At 36.8% G+C, this 16,191-nt stretch overlaps 4 protein-coding genes across 5 annotated transcripts; 3 read left to right on the top strand and 1 right to left on the bottom strand.

Moving 5' to 3' along the window:
- The first annotated feature begins 87 nt into the window (after nucleotides 1-87).
- On the top strand, nucleotides 88-2,478 carry LOC110736110. The gene is made up of 2 exons (XM_021916262.1): nucleotides 88-764; nucleotides 1,185-2,478. Exons 1-2 carry the CDS (start codon nucleotides 306-308, stop codon nucleotides 1,236-1,238), a joined length of 513 nt encoding a protein of 170 aa, XP_021771954.1. The 5' UTR covers nucleotides 88-305; the 3' UTR covers nucleotides 1,239-2,478.
- Nucleotides 1,852-2,391, top strand: LOC110737168. The gene has a single exon (XM_021917545.1). The coding sequence runs from the start codon at nucleotides 1,852-1,854 to the stop codon at nucleotides 2,389-2,391; it is 540 nt and encodes a 179-aa protein (XP_021773237.1).
- A 448-nt stretch (nucleotides 2,479-2,926) lies between the features above and the next one.
- Nucleotides 2,927-8,659, bottom strand: LOC110736105 (F-box/kelch-repeat protein At1g55270-like). Its single transcript, XM_021916255.1, has 2 exons — nucleotides 7,745-8,659; nucleotides 2,927-4,783 (listed from the first exon to the last, which is right to left on the bottom strand). Exons 1-2 carry the CDS (start codon nucleotides 7,805-7,807, stop codon nucleotides 3,533-3,535), a joined length of 1,314 nt encoding a protein of 437 aa, XP_021771947.1. The 5' UTR covers nucleotides 7,808-8,659; the 3' UTR covers nucleotides 2,927-3,532.
- Nucleotides 8,660-10,243: 1,584 nt separating this feature from the next.
- Nucleotides 10,244-16,174, top strand: LOC110736107 (serine/threonine-protein phosphatase PP2A-2 catalytic subunit). 2 transcript variants are annotated; one of them, XM_021916257.1, is made up of 11 exons: nucleotides 10,244-10,633; nucleotides 11,604-11,660; nucleotides 12,602-12,685; nucleotides 12,920-12,991; nucleotides 13,695-13,766; nucleotides 13,899-13,939; nucleotides 14,663-14,729; nucleotides 14,859-15,050; nucleotides 15,142-15,231; nucleotides 15,326-15,433; nucleotides 15,585-16,174. In XM_021916257.1, the coding sequence occupies exons 1-11, from the start codon at nucleotides 10,541-10,543 to the stop codon at nucleotides 15,648-15,650; spliced, it is 942 nt and encodes a 313-aa protein (XP_021771949.1). In that variant the 5' UTR covers nucleotides 10,244-10,540; the 3' UTR covers nucleotides 15,651-16,174. The 2 variants fall into 2 exon arrangements, with proteins under 2 accessions (XP_021771949.1, XP_021771951.1); XM_021916259.1 differs by lacking the exons at nucleotides 10,244-10,633; nucleotides 11,604-11,660 and adding an exon at nucleotides 11,751-11,786.
- The last annotated feature ends 17 nt before the right edge of the window (nucleotides 16,175-16,191 follow it).

Genomic DNA, 16,191 nt, shown 5'->3' with positions numbered 1-16,191 from the left:
AACTTTGTGGCTCATCTCTTAATATACCAGGCTAAATTCTGTTTCTAAGTGTACAATTTGGGATTCCTTTATCTCACAGCTAAGGGATAAGAAGGCCATGCTCTTTAGAAAAAAGTGGCCATTAACTTACAGTATTAATTAACTCAGCATTGACTTGCAGTATTGAATTTATTTAAAAGTCTATACCAAACTTACCCAAAAATCATAAGCTCGTGGATCACGGGGAAGCTGTCACCCTCAATCCTCATCTTCTGTGTTTTACATTATCCAATCCCTTTCTTTGAAACATATGGTCCAGTCCAAGCATGGTTTTCTTGACCATCTTTTCTCTCCTCTCCCTCATCATGTTCCTCTTCCAGTCCCCCCAACTCACGGCGACAGCCATCTCCATCCATGAAATTCTCCCTTCATTCGGGCTCCCAAGGGGCCTCTTACCCGACGCAGTCAAGAACTACACCTTCTCTGCTGAAGATGGCAGCTTCATGGTGGAACTTGAAAAGCAGCCTTGCTATGTGCAGTTGGATGAGTACTTAGTCAGCTACGACGAGCTCATATTAGGTACCCTCAAGCTGGGATCAATCACTAACTTGGAGGGAGTTCGGGTGAAGTGGTTATTGCTATGGCTCAAACTTGATGAGATTAAGGTTGATTTGCCTCCTAATGATAACATTTACTTGCAATTTGGTCTTGTCAACAAGAAAGTTGATGTTCATCAGTTCCAGACCATTCATTCTTGTAGTTCTCGGCATTTGTGGATGTTCAAGGTACATTCTTTCTCAAGTATATCAATTTGCCAAAAGTTTCTTAAATTATTGATATACTTGAGATCAAACTGTTATTGTGTTAGATTGGTGCTCAATCTGTTGGTTGATGACTAGGTGTAATAATGCCTGCCCTTGCTTCTAATCGTCGTGTAAAATGTGAATCTGTCAAGTTGTTGTTAAGGTCAAATTTTTAGGCCGTGTATCTTGAATGCGTCTCATTATTTATTACATACATACTCATAAAAATTTGCCCACTTTATAGACTCGGTTAGAATAATGTACGAAAATTGTTCTTTAAAAAATAACTTGTCGTGTATGTTAAAAAGAAAAGTGACTTGTCATTTAAAAATTATTCTCTACCTTCTAATTTACTTGTCAATTTTTTAGTTTAATTAATGACTCGTTTTTCTTGATGGCTAGGTGCAACGGTTTCCAACTCAAGTTGATGAAATGCCAAATTATGTTATTGAATGAATAGTGTCAACTACTTCTTAAAGGGTGTATTAATCAGATATTCTAATGCATGTGCTTTTATATACACTTAATAATTCGCTCATTTAATAAAATGCATATGAAATCTTTTGCCCACTTTTTAAAGCGACTTTAGATAATGAAAAAGAAGTGTATAGGTTCAATATTCTATACATCGTACAAATGCATTTTAAGTTTAATAATTATTGTATTAATATCTAATTGATCATATTATAAAGCGATTTTTTTGTATGCAAGTATATCCAGTAATTCAGAGCCTACTAGACTCACTAATCTAGATTAGAGCTGCAATAAGCATCTCCCGGGAAGAAAACTCTCTTAACAACTAGATTTGCTCAAGTACTTGATACCTAGGTTAAACTAGAACAACTTTGTATCAAACTACCGATTGACCTATGCACTCTTTGATATATTAAAACCGATTGATGTCATGAATAAGATATTTTTATAGTGGAGTAAAACAACAAATAAAATATTGTATCCAAGATTATTGACACCAAAACTTGATCTACCTTAACATAGCGTATAAGCAAGCCCTGTGTCTACAGTAGTCAACACTTGTTACATATTTCATGCCTCTCTAACCTCTCTATCCATGGCTGCTCTTTCATGGAGTCCTCTCCCTTCAATCTCTCTCCTCATCATCCTTTCTCTCTCCTCCCTCTGCATCTCTAATCCTGACCATCCATCCAACCCCATCAACGGCTCACAAGACATCCATGACATCCTCCCAGAATTCAACCTTCCAAAGGGCATCATCCCAGATGGAGTCAAGTCATACACCCTCTCTAATCAAGACGGAAGCTTTACTGTAAATATGGAACACCCCTGTTATGTCAAATTCCTCGACGAACAGCTCGTGTACTATAACAAGGTCATCAAGGGGAAGCTCAGTTATGGTAAAGTGTCCCATGTTTCTGGAATTCAAGCCAAGAAGCTCTTCATCTGGGTCCCGGTTTCGGGTATGGAAATGGATACGGACACTGGTATGGTTGAATTCTATGTTGGAGCTTTCAGTCAGAAATTTCCTGCTCAACAATTTGAGGCTATACCCTCTTGTATGAAAAAGGAAGCTTCCTCTACATCAATTATTAAGTCAAGATCATTCTGGGTCAACAACTACAACTTTCTTTAAATCCTATCTTTCTATTTCCTGCCTGAGTAATCTTACTGTACTTTATTAAATTTAATAAGGAAATTATTTAACTTTGTTTTCAATGTAGATTTTCCATTGATAAGTTTGTGCTTTTGCTTATTTATCAGTCACAGGGTAAATTTTCTCGCCTAGTGGTGTCATTGCGAAACAGCTTCTCAACTGTTGTAGAGGTAAGGTTGTATATAATTAAAATCCATAGGTCATAGCGCCTGTCTAGGAGGCATATGGTAAGATTTTGAAGACTAAGATTGGCTCCCTTCCATCCAACCATAACATAGTCCTCCTTTTAAATGGAACCATGGCTATTATTTCTAGACGAAAAGAATATCCGACTCTCAATTATCGTTGCAATCAAACTAGCCCTTGAACCTCCAACGTACAACTGTACAAGTATTATTTTACTCATACAAGATGCACTGTCCTGAACAAACTTTGGGAACAAAAATCGAACTTCTTGCATCTGCGACAGCATATACCTCATTTTTCATGATATGGAGTACTAAAGATACGAGGATTGGAAGAATATAGACTATGCATGTATTATTTATCATGACAATGTTTAAAAGAAGAGACCAGTTTTAAGCAATTCAACATGATATTCACAAAAGCATCTGCAGAATCACTGCATGGATTTTTTGTTTGTTTTTTAATGTACTACTACAAAGACCAAAGTCTTAAGAATTCTGCAAACTGCAGATTTCAGCCTACAGGATTAAGATTTACATATCCATTTGAAACCAGCAACTACCTCAACAAATAGAACTGATAATTCAATGAGCTGCAAAGTCAATACTCCACAGAGGAAGACATGAAACACTAGCTGGAAAAAAGGCGAGCTTTTGCTTACTTTTGGGGTGCCGTTCTGCTTTCTTCAGATATGGCCGGTTGCAAAATTTCTCTTCACAATTTGGAACAAAATATACAATGCGAAGGTAAGCTATATGTCACAGTCTCACAGAAGACAAAAGCAATGAAACAGCCCTTCTGATAGGATGAGCAGCAAAAAATTGGGTTCTTAAGCAGAAAGAACCTCGAATGAATTTGACAATAGAATCTATAACACCATAAAGTGAATGAATTCTAATACCAGAAGCGAGGTATGCAAGTCATCCATATATTCTCATGCTTGAAGCACCTGGCAATGCACAATATGACTCTTTAAACCACTGCGGCCTGCTATGCTCGACAATATATTAGTGACCATCGTCCTAAAATGACCTTTCCCACCAACATTCTCCCACAGATGAGGATTACTCTCCACATGTTTATCAGGGCTTGAGACATCAACCAGACTGATACTCATGTTATTTCGGATAATGCAAAGCTTACCATTAAGAGGAATGAGTGCAGCAGCCTCTAAAGCCCGAGAACTCCCAAGGTGGAGTTTACTATCAATAAATTTGATCCATGAATCAGCTGCCTCGTCATAGACTCTAAGCTTGCATCCGTCCCTACAATCTATAGAATAAAGCTGGCCATTCATGGTGGTGCTCGGATTTCTCCAACTTGAAACCATCCCATCATTCACAGGGTTCCAGCAGCTATTCTCAGGATCATAGGATTCACTCATGACCTGGCGATGAGAGCCTAGTCCCTTTAAGTACCACTTTCCATTGTACACCACCCCGATGAAAGGGACCATCCCTGTGCTCATGTCTGTGATGGAACTCCACCTGTTCCTATTTGGGTCATACACCTCTGCTGAACGGAGAGCCCGTTGGATTCCTTCACATTCACCACCAGCCACATAAAGGCAGTTATCAATTACACAAGAGCCAAAGCAATGGCGCCTCCTAAGCATGCTTGGTGCTGGGTGCCATTTATTTGTCCTTGCGCTATAAAAGACAACACGTCTCATGGAACCCCTGAGCGGATCTTCACCTCCAAATAAGTACAGGTGGCAACCACTTAGAACAGCACATCCAAACCCTCTGGCTTCAGAATACTCTACAGGAACAGGCGGAAGTGGTAGCCATACCTGATAAGTTGGATCAAAAGCATGCCATGAAATCTTTCCATCACGGTCCCTCTTCATGACATATACCCACTCTTCTGCCATACCCAGGTTTTTCCTGAGAGAATAGTAGTAGTTTCCAGAGAGGAGTCGGTGCCATCTTTTGCAAACTAGGCGGAGCTTTCGGTGTTCTACTCGGGGGACTCGGATAAGACAAGCAATGGCAAGGTCATCAGGGAGGCCAGGCAAGAGAGGTGGCTGTATACGGGTCCTCTCCCTGCGAGAGTTTTTTGTCTTATGGGCACGAGGATTTATATCTGGCTGGATACAGATCTTTGATCCAGGAACAAATCTCCTTGCACCTACAACCGTTTTTAAACTTGCATCTACCTTGCAGTAGCATGACACAGAGTCAACCTGGAAATTTGTTCACAAATGAGAATCCAAGAGAGAGATGACAGCAATTTTTTTTAAGGCATCTATTCCCTAACTATGAGAAATTTGCACATTAAACAATTTTAAACTATTAGCAACCAACAATAATGAAATATGAGAAAGTTACTTGTGTTATAGGAATAATTTAGTACTTGGTATGCTTTCTCATAGGGAAAACACTTCATAAACTCTTCAATATCTGTTAGCTCAACCATGAAAAAACTTACTGGAAGGCAATAGCTGAAGACGCATGTTATTGCTAAGATTTCTACCTATGGATGCGGCATTTTAGCGAAGAAAACCTAATCAGTTGCAATTGATTTGGATAGTGCACCAATACCTAACAAGCGGCCATAAGGCCCATAATTTGTCCAGTCTTGCTTGATATAAGAAAACCACGACAGATAGTTGTGCCCATAAGTAACATAACAGAACACTGAAATCAAAATTTGAGAAATCTAGCCATAGCATTTCTAGTCCCATAATATTACAGGGAAAATTAAATGAAAGCTAACATACTAGTAACTGACTGCCAAAGTTTACCTCAGGTTCTTCACAAAGCCCAAATGCCCAATTTAAACTGAAGGGGGACAATAATACTGTAGCAGGTGGAACATTTAATGCTGTTAAATGATTTGAGAACAGGGCTATCTCAGTAATTCATTGCTGCAAAAGGGAGTGGTTGCAGATTGATTATGACCATGAAGGTCTACCCAGGTGAAGGTTCAACAAGAAGATTATGTTTGAGAGTTTTTACAGTATCATAAGAATCACATGACAACTAGAAAAAAATTGCTGGGCTTGATGCTATTGACTGTCATAAGTGCTCCTTGAACATCTCCAGAGAAGCGTTCACAGATTTTTGGATGCAACAGCATGAAAATAAACTGGGAAACAGCTTAGAAGCTGGACTGGGAAAGAAGTGGACCCTTAACTAGTTCAGACACAGGCTACTGGAAGCTTATAAGCTGGAAACTAGGAAACGGCTTTATTTTTGACCCAATTACGAGATCCATGCTGGCTATCATAAGCTTGCATGCAACAGCATAAGATGAATACAAAGTAGTTTCTGTCAAATGCATCAATAGTCAGTAAACTCAGTACGTTCCAATCTTATTTTCCCGTGTATAAAGTCAATTTAAATATAGAGCTTAGGCAGCATTCGCAGCAACTTTGCATGAAATTCGTGCTAAATTGCAATGTCAGTTACCCTCTCTCTTGATCCCCATCAACCATCACTGCTTTTCCAAGTAACTACTTAGACTCTAAAAACCTCTAATGTCCAATGAAATCAAACTGTTCGTTCACAAAATTATATCAAGAAGAAGCAAGTTTCTCCTGACATTAGATTAAACATAGAGAAATAAGGGTGACTCAGCATTCATGATTGAGAAATAGTAGAAAAGCACAAAAAACAGCTTCTCGTGATATTAAACGAGAAACTTGGAGAGCACATTCTTCCTCCAGAAATGAACTTTTCCTTTTTTTCACAGTGGGGGCAGGTTGAAGAAGTGTGTTGCGCAAGAGAGGTGGGAATGAGATCCATAGCTTAAGTTTTATCTTTTGCGTTCAGCTTTTTCCAGCCACAAAAGTCCTTGTTTAGCCTATAGAACAAGTACGAAGGAAAATTTTCATTATTCTTCCTCAATTGACTCCAACGAGATGTGTGCGAATCATACCAGGAGATATTCTAGCATCAATTAGTGCAATAACTGCCCCTATTGTTCGAAGTTGATAGTACTCTCTGAATTTGCTTCAATTATTATGGCCTTGTTTGGCAATTTATAGTAAGGAGTAGCCGTTATAATTAGCAGTATAAGTTTTGTTGTAGGTGTTAAAGTAGGAGTCATCATTTCAAAAATAATGTTAGACAAAATTCTAACTTGTTCTTAGCATTATCCACTTTAACATTTTGGGTCTAGATTAAAAATTACCAAACAGAAAAACAAAAATTTAACTTGGTCAAAATGCTAGTACTACTATTAAGAATGCTATTTGCCAAATATGGCTGTATTGTCATCAAAGTCCTGGTGAGTGTGTTTAACTATCTCGCTAAAATGTGATACAGTTCACTGATCTAGCATCAAAATCAAGAAGTTTTTTACCAAGAAGAAAGATTAAAAGAGACAAACATCATCACAATCGTGTAACACGACCCAATTCATTATTCTTGGTACCCAAAATGTTACACTCTCATACTCTCATAGCTTGTTAGTCATCTAATATTCTTACATACAATGATGTATTACATCCTAATGTGTAGTTATGGACTTGTGAAGTGTCAACTTAGAAGCTTCCTACAGAGATTTACCAAGCATTTCTAAGTTTTCCATCACTCCATTTAAGGCACTATTGGTACAGATGTGTGTAGCACGGGTATGTCAAGGTAGCGCCAAGGCCCAAGGGATCGATTCAGAGAATAAGGAACAAGGCTTTTCACCTTCTCTTTGGAAAGGGAGGGGGTGTGGGGGAAGCATGCAAGATAAATTGTACACATTGGAGAACGAACTCAAAATTGAACAATTTAAAGGTTCATTAAGTATAAATTATTTTAGCATTCAAGCACCAATTCCCTCCCTTATCATACCCCCCTCACGAAAAGAAAAGGGAAATGTAAACATTTCAACACCGAGAACAATATCCAGTAAATTGCAAGTACCTATGTATATTTGAGCAATAAAGAGAATCTAAAAGAAGTAACAAACCCTGTCAAAAAAAAAAAAGAGTAACAAACCATCAAAAATTGCATAACCTAAGTCCTCAACCCCAAAATATAAGTTACCTAGATAAAAGGGTAACCTTTTCTAACCATTTATCAACACACAACAGCCATCAAATTCCACAAAATTTACCCAACAAAATTCCACACAATTCAGCAAAACAAAATCCACAAAATTGCTGATGATTATATATATAATTTTTTTATAAAAAAAGAAAGTTTACCAGGGGAGCTTGAAGACGAAATCCCCTCGGCGCATTTGGCGATTCTTCAGCACCTCGTTCCATATCCAGAATTCAGGAGCACAAATTTCATAAAATCTGTAAAAACAATAAATTTGCTATCTTTTTTTACCAAAAACAAAATCCCAGAAATATAATAACAGATCGAGTATAATTTAAGCTTCAAAGTACAAATCTGATCCAACCCCAGATAATAAAGACAAACAATTGGACCTCAACTAAACCAACCCAACTTTTATTTTCCCCTAAATTTCACTGCAGATGCAAACAAGAAGAAGAGGGTTTCAAAAAACTGAACTTTCTCTCTCTTAAATCAACTACAACCCCAGAAAAAAGGGGTAGCAATGCATAACTGAAGATATTATTACAGCTGGGGATCACCCACCTTACAATAACATCAGTATTTTTACCATAATTCTTGACTTTTTTAAAAAAAAAAAATTGTGAAAAAAAATGGTGGGGGTTGGACTTTGGAGGAAGAAAAAAGTGTGAAATTAGGCTTGCTATTTGAATGCAAGATTTTGAGTAGTATACTCTTTCTAGTAGAGTATAGTCGTAGTATGATTAATGAGTAAAATTAATTAAACTAGTTGTAAGAGAGAGAAAGTAGGAGGAATATAAGGTATTTTAATTAATGAGATGTTAATAAATAATCTTCGACTACTCTCCAACTACTACCAGAAGAGAAAACGAAGGTAGCTAGTTTGTCATCAACAATATTAGGTCCCTAATATTTGGTTAAAAAAAAAAAAAAAAAAACATTATTTGGTCCCTAATATTTCAATTTCAATTTCAATCCTCTTCTAACAAATTTTTTACGGGTCAAACCCGTCGTATTATTTATGGTATTTGTAGCTACTCTGATAGTTACTATTACAAGTACCAGTATACCCACCACCTCCTTTTGTTTTATTTATACTACATATTACTCGTTTTTTGTTAGTATGTTGCTAGCCGCATTGTTTCTTAAGATTGTAATGTACGATTTTATATGACACGGTTGAACTCCATACGTGAAATAATGTCACAAATAATTCAGAATCAATGTAATTGTGTTGTTTAATCTAAAAGTTGGCAAATTATTCTAATACAGAGTACACAAATTTTGGTTGGTGTGTGTTTATTATATGTTGATTGGTGAATGCCTTTGTGTTTATTAATTGGATTGATATAGCAATCTTCTGGTGACATTGATGGTTGGGTTTATATCACATTATTAATGGTTGGATTATAACATCAACATCTTTAATAAATAATGAGCTAAAAGTGAGGTAGAATTGGCTTAAAGAGGGTGAAATCTCTTTACATTTTGTACAATATTAGGTGATCATATTCGCCGTGGGGGTAAACTATTGGAAAAGGTGACTCATACCATCTATTGAAAAATAAACTTATTATACACGATACAATGCACTTAACAACATTATCATGTGACGAGCAATGCATGCCTCGTTTCATGTTGTGTGTTTTTTCCGTGAATGGTCATGTTTAGTCTCAAGCTTAGCCCTTAGCCTATTACTGTATATGTATATGAGACATGTTATACTTCTGTCAATTAGCCTATTCTTTATAGGTATGTCCATTAAATAACTATATACACAAAATCTAGGACACACCAATTATTAATATTCTCAATTAATTATGCTGATATGCCTTAGGAAAAAATTATTGATAAAAAAAATGTGAGATTAATTTACCAAGAGTCTAAGAACACAAAATAAAATAAGTTGAAATACTCCATATTATAAGTTATATTAGACACGATTTAAAATTATTTTAATTAAGTTTAGACAAAATAATTCAAGTTCAGATGATGTCGACCCATTTTTACCTAGGAAACTCGATTTTTGAGGTGATTTTCCTTTTAATTCGAAGCCCGACCTAGAAATCTGAACCCAAACAATATGCCCAAAAATTCGGCCGAACGCGGTGCTAGCCTGACCCATTTGATCTTTAATTACTTTCCCCGTTTTTTTTAGTTGCATCACTTTGCAAATTGCAGACTCCTAGACAATTTTGGAGATGAGAGAGATAGAAAGAATAAGAATATGTCAATATGGACCTGCGTGATAAAAGAGAGATAGAGAGAGTTTATTAATCAAAAAGGATAGTGATGTAACTAATTTAAAAATTCGTTAACATAGACTTATGTGATAAAAAAGAGATAGAAAGAGTTTTATTAATTAAAAAGTAAAGTGATGCAACTAATTTAAAAATTCGTTTCATGAAAGTGATGCAATTAAATAGAAACGGAGGAAGTATTAACAAGTTTGTCAATAGTCACATATTGAACGTAACCCACGCGCTAGAAGGCAGGTAGTACAAAAAGGCGGAGGATTTGGAAATGGCGATGTCTAGTTTCGAGTAAACCCAATAGTTTTATTAATTTAAAAATTACAGGCGCAAAATTTTTTATAAACATCTCAAAATTTTTTTTTAAAAAAATTGAAATCATCAAATATTTCCAAAAAAAAAAAAAAGAAAAAAAAGGAGTGGTAATCGTAATCGAAGAAAAGCGAGGGTTTAGTTTTCTCTGTACCAGCAGCACCGTTGTTCATTCATTTTCTCTCTCCTCCCAATTTTCTCTTGAAATTGGTATCCCTCCATTTTTCTCTCTTTCTCTCTCCTCCCCTTCTCTTTCTCTCTCTTTCCCACTTTCTCTCTCCTCACCATCTTCAAGGAGAAGGAGAAGAAGACGAAGACAAAGACGAAGAAGAAGAAGGGTTCCTTTCTTCCTGGGCTTCTGGAAGATCTGCTAGGGTTTTCGCTTCTTACAAGATGAGCTTCGATCCCGTTCCTTCTAACTCTCATCACAATCTTGATGAGCAGATCGGTCAGCTTATGCAGTGCAAGCCTCTTTCCGAACAAGAGGTTTTCCTTCTTTCTCTTTCTTCTTTTTCTTCGATTGGAATGTACTAGATCGATTTGATTTCTTTTCATCAATTTGGGTTTTTTTCGGTGGAACTTTTGTGATCTGTTAATTTTGGGATTTTTGTTTGTTTTTGTGGGTTTCTGGTGCCTGGAAATGTGTGAAAGTTGCAAGATTTGTTCTGGGTTTGTTGATTTTTTTTTCAATTGAATTAGATCCGCTGATTTTTATTCTATTTTAACCCACAATTTGTGTCGAAATTTTGGATTTTATTTGAATGGCAACTGGCAAGTCATAGATTGTCTCATCTTGTTTTATAGAAACAGCTTTTAAATTCTGGTTTAGGTGGATATGTGGTAAGAAAGAGGCAATTTGAAGCGCTTAAGAACGAGTTTTCGACTCGAACAAGTATCTGAATTCTTGAATCTATGCATTGAACCAGGTCATATGAGTGAGTGTGAAGTGAGGAAAGTAAAAAAGCCAGGGTTTTATTACATGGAGTGAATAAATCATCTTAACCGGCACAGCTAAAAGATGGCAGGAAAACAAGAGGGTGTTTTGCTTGTTATGTTCATCGGTGAGGAAGGATTATATGCAGGATACTTTTTTTTTTGGCTAATCTAGTAAAAGCTTGCAAGCTGGATTCATGTTTAATAGTGTCGTACCCCGAGGAGAGAGTTTCTACACATTTTCTAACTTGCAAATTATCAATGTGTTGTTGCTTATGCTAGTTTAGGCTGTTTTCGAATGGTTCTGACATACTGTTGACATCACATCAAATTAGAATGGTTATTTGTTGTTCTGGATGATGGTGTATTATATGATATGTTGAAGTGTTATACCTGCAACGACTGCAAGTACATGTTATTGGTTGACTAAGAGACCAATCTGTTCAGTTGCAGCCACAATTTAGAAGCTGTTGACCAATTTTCTCACTTTATTAATCTTACATGAGTTTTTGTTAACGTGCAGGTTAGGACTTTATGTGAGAAGGCAAAGGAGATTTTGATGGATGAAAGCAATGTTCAGGTGTGCTGTCTACATGCTACATTCATTCATATTTGCTAAATTGCTAGTGCCTGCTTATTTTTCTGTTTGGTACTGTATCGGATAGCTTACAATTTTACAATTTTGATGGATGAAAGCAATGTTCAGGTGTGTATGCTGGTAGCTTTTGTCTTTTACAATTTTACATAGTACATGTGACTGGAGGATGGTTTTCCTATTCATTAGCAAGAGTTTAACTTCCATGACCTAGTTTTTTTTTTTTTTTTTTTTGGTTATTGTTTTTGCAATCTAGCAAAGATGTTGCTATCCAGTTCCCACATGTCAAACTTATTCATAGGCCGTGTTAAATGCTGCTTGACGGTGATGGTGATTATTGCCAAGTGGCCAACTATTTGTGGCTGTTGTTTTAAATTTCTGAAATACATCTGTTAGTAACCTTAAGAACCACTCTCAACTCTTCGGTATTTCATTGATTATTTGAATGAGGGAGCCAGCATACAAGCAATATGTCAAAAGTTTGGTGTTTGGCTTTGGCAATTGGTTAAATAATTCTCAACCCCTGCCAGAATTTCACTTGATGTATGAACGAGGGACAAAGTCGGTCTTAAACCAGCCATATGCTTGATGTGCAGGATTGATGTTCATTTTGCAACATAGATTAATCTTTTCTCTCTCTATTGTTGTCCATGGATTATGCCTGAGTTGGTTATAATTCTTTAGACTATGATGCGTATAGGTTTATAGGAATTACTGTCTTTTTCCTTTTGCTGATGCTGTCCTATGTATTTGTTTAGATGAGTGCATCTATGTTTACTGGTTGAATTCTTTTTAACCTGTGTTGGATTTGGCTTTCTATCAATTGTAAACTTTTTTTCTTTATCCAAAATATTTAGTGATTATTAGAATGTGGTCATGCTAGTACATTGTCCTAATCCTCATTTTTTAATTTTGTCTGAACGCAGCCCGTGAAAAGTCCTGTGACAATTTGTGGTGACATCCATGGACAGTTTCATGATCTAGCAGAGCTTTTCCGTATTGGGGGGAAGGTATGCATTCGGTTGGGGCTCTATATTTTTATTGGCTGTTGATTTTTGAATGTGTGTAGTATTTCTATATATATACATATTCTGTGTTTAATTTTCAAAGATTCCTTTTGAACCAGCTGATTAAATTTCAATGCAATTGTATGTCTTATTTATATTAATTTTATAGTGTGTGTATTGTTGTGGTCTTTATTGTAGCCATTGTTACTGATTTTGGCCTTTTCCTTTTGATTGTAGTGTCCAGATACAAATTACTTATTTATGGGTGATTATGTTGACCGAGGATATTATTCAGTGGAGACTGTAACGGTGAGTATTATCCTATTGCCTTACGTGCCAAAGTAAATCAATAGCAAGTTAGGAATATACTCTATTTTATGTCATGCTTGTTTTAGTGAGGATGATGTTTGGCAGCTTATGCAGATCTTTGAAACACTATTCAATTTTTATTTTAAGGAGTTGTGTACATTCAACTGCTCAAATTTCAATTTTGCTTTAATTTTTGAGCCCTATCTCCCGACACTACAAAACTGGGTGGTGCTAGAGGAGATCGTGTTTTAATTATGCTGCGAAAACACTCTCATTCCAGAGTTCTTGGGGAGGAGATTTTCTTGGGGAGGAGATTCTGTTTACTTTCCACTCGGTGTGGAATGTAGGAGACTCCGACACTGCTCTTTGCTATACTTGTAACATGACTTTGTAGCAATTTATGGTTTTGCTAGCCTGGCATGGCTATTAGTGATTATAGGACTGGTTTTTTCCCCTTCTCTGCCTATTTGATTAATGTGTGTTGTTTGGGTTGGCCATGGTCCATGGTGATTGTTGGTAGCTTCCAGCTCACCAGATCTATCTGGGTCCACCGCTTATGATGATGTTCTGAACTTCTGATTTTGGCTTCCTTGTCTAGAATGATATGTATGAATCACGCTATATATTATGCAAAGATGCTTTATGATGATAATCTGTTGATGTTGTAATTGATTTTGCTTGGGCATTTGTTTTCCTCGTTCAGCTCCTGGTTGCACTTAAAGTCCGCTATCCCCAAAGGATCACCATTCTTAGAGGGAATCATGAAAGTCGTCAGGTATAATTCTTCTCATTGACAGATGAGCTTATTTGTAATTCCATTCCCAATGACCACTTGCTATATCATTAAATTTTTTATGTTAAACTGATGGTCCCTTTGATCTAATTTCCTGGTGGTAATTTTGGACAGATTACTCAAGTTTATGGTTTCTATGATGAATGCCTACGGAAGTGAGTATCTATCACTCAAACTCTTTCCAGTCTGTATTCAGCTGACTATGGCATATGTTGTATGAGGAACTCCATGCTTACAGTTAGATACATCTGATTAGATAAATTCTTTTTGTGGAGATGATTGTAACAGAATTATTAAAAGGTATTTGTTATGGAACTACCTATATGCTGATGAGACTTGACTGTAGGTGCACTACCCCACCTTAAGTGTAATCACCTAAATGACTTGTGATCTGTTTGCTTGTTTTTTCTGTTGTTATTTTGTTTGCATAGCTTTTATCTTTATGTAAGTTATTTTTGAAATCCTTTCCCAATCCCCCATCTTATGCTGATGGTGCATTGTGTTTATGCCAACATGTAACCCATGAGAGGGCTTGATGGTGTGGGATATGGACTTAGCCATCTAGGTTGAATTTTGGGGCAGCAATATGTTGACACTCTATCATGCTGGAAACTGGCCTATGCGGCTAAGTTGAAAGCCTTGTTTGTACGTGCCTTAAAATGGAGGGGAATGTATTTAGGGATAGGAGGATGGACTCTATATTATGGTTGGGTGGGCTTTTATATATTGGTATTGCCTAACTGTTGCAAAGCTAATCACTTGTGTTGAGAAGGTTATACATAAATGACATATAGTTGATTATTGTTTAAGTTATGTACTGTAACCCTGCAGATGTAGAACGTAAACTTATGCATATTTGAATCCCCCTTGTCCCACAGGTATGGAAATGCCAATGTCTGGAAGACCTTCACAGATTTGTTTGATTATTTTCCGCTGACTGCATTGGTTAGTACACCTTGGCTATATTAATTTTGCATTATGTTAATCTGTTTCATGTTACATTGCAGTGTGTGTTGCTTTCGGTGTTGACATGCCTTTAAATGTCTTCTTCTCAAAGTTTGTTTGATGTTGTAGGTGGAATCTGAAATATTTTGCCTGCATGGTGGATTGTCCCCATCCATTGAAACTCTTGATAATATACGGAATTTCGATCGTGTCCAAGAAGTTCCCCATGAGGGACCTATGTGTGATCTCTTGTGGTCTGACCCTGACGACCGTTGTGGTTGGGGTATATCACCTAGGGGAGCTGGATACACTTTTGGCCAAGTAAAATTTTCACCCTTCTGCTTATTTAGCTTCTTTTCATTTTCATGGAGCTGCCTGATTGTTCATGTTCTTTGAATTTTCCCCTGTTCAGGACATATCTGATCAATTTAACCATACCAATAACCTAAAGCTGATTGCCAGAGCTCACCAACTGGTGATGGAGGGATTCAACTGGGCACATGTGAGTGAATATATCTTATAAGAAATGTTTGTGCTTAAATCTTTCTGTATAAATTTTTAAGTGATGTATGTAAATTGTTTTGATCCTCCCCCAGGACCAAAAAGTTGTGACAATATTTAGTGCTCCTAACTACTGCTATCGGTGTGGAAATATGGCATCCATCCTGGAAGTTGATGACTGTAAAGGTCACACATTTATTCAGGTATCCACTGCTTACTTTCTTTAGATCTCACATAGGATGCCACGGTCATTGTGCAATGTAATTGTAAATTATCGAGGCTACTGTATTCTACTGATTATTATAATAAATTTGTATGGTAGTTGCTTGATAGTTCTATTCTACATTATCGCAGTTTGAGCCTGCTCCAAGAAGAGGGGAGCCTGATGTCACCAGGAGGACACCTGATTATTTCCTGTGATTTCAAGTTGCCAATGACAAGATGGTTTCTGGTGGTGGAAAGCCTCCTACCTGATCCTATGTTTATTGAGCGCTATTTCATGTATTGGGGGTTGTTATTCTCCTATGGTGATGAATGGATTGCTAGTCACATGTGATGCAGCAGATAATCTTCTTTTGACTTCATGCTTCTAGATTATGGTGAATTTCGCGAAAGAGGAGTCTAGGGAGCTTGTAGGAGGATATGTACCAATTTCCAGCAAAACATTGTGGTATCTTTAACGCCAAAATTTCTTTGCTTTCTTGGTCCTTTTTTGGCCTTTTTAATTCGTCTTCTAATTTTTTTGTTTATTCAATGTAGAAGAATGGTTGTTTCGTGGGCTGGGGGTTCTGTAGAGAGACAAATAGTTAATTTCCTATTCCAATGGGTGCTTTATATAATTTTTTTCCTCTCAATAGTCCCAAGAATTATGTATTTAGCGGCTGCATTATGATCTTACATCTTGTGCTCTTAATGGGCTCTGGAGACCTTTCTCGCTGTTTCAAGTTCTTGGTTTTGCATC

Source organism: Chenopodium quinoa, unplaced genomic scaffold, assembly GCF_001683475.1.
Source record: "Chenopodium quinoa cultivar QQ74 unplaced genomic scaffold, ASM168347v1, whole genome shotgun sequence".
Classification (NCBI taxonomy): domain Eukaryota; kingdom Viridiplantae; phylum Streptophyta; class Magnoliopsida; order Caryophyllales; family Amaranthaceae; genus Chenopodium; species Chenopodium quinoa.
The sequence above is the reverse complement of the archived record's forward strand: the minus strand, read 5'-3'. Positions and strand labels throughout refer to the sequence as shown.

Bases quoted from the DNA above. Each gene is read 5' to 3' on its own strand.
- LOC110736105 (XM_021916255.1), bottom strand. From the start codon at position 7,807: ATGGAACGAGGTGCTGAAGAATCGCCAAATGCGCCGAGGGGATTTCGT. The intron at 4,784-7,744 runs GTAAACTTTCTT...ACAAATTTCCAG, and splicing joins TTCGTCTTCAAGCTCCCCTG to GTTGACTCTGTGTCATGCTA.
- LOC110737168 (XM_021917545.1), top strand. From the start codon at position 1,852: ATGGCTGCTCTTTCATGGAGTCCTCTCCCTTCAATCTCTCTCCTCATC.
- LOC110736107 (XM_021916257.1), top strand. From the start codon at position 10,541: ATGAGCTTCGATCCCGTTCCTTCTAACTCTCATCACAATCTTGATGAG. The intron at 11,661-12,601 runs GTGTGCTGTCTA...GTCTGAACGCAG, and splicing joins TGGATGAAAGCAATGTTCAG to CCCGTGAAAAGTCCTGTGAC. The intron at 13,940-14,662 runs GTGAGTATCTAT...CTTGTCCCACAG, and splicing joins TATGATGAATGCCTACGGAA to GTATGGAAATGCCAATGTCT.
- LOC110736110 (XM_021916262.1), top strand. From the start codon at position 306: ATGGTTTTCTTGACCATCTTTTCTCTCCTCTCCCTCATCATGTTCCTC. The intron at 765-1,184 runs GTACATTCTTTC...CTTGATGGCTAG, and splicing joins GGCATTTGTGGATGTTCAAG to GTGCAACGGTTTCCAACTCA.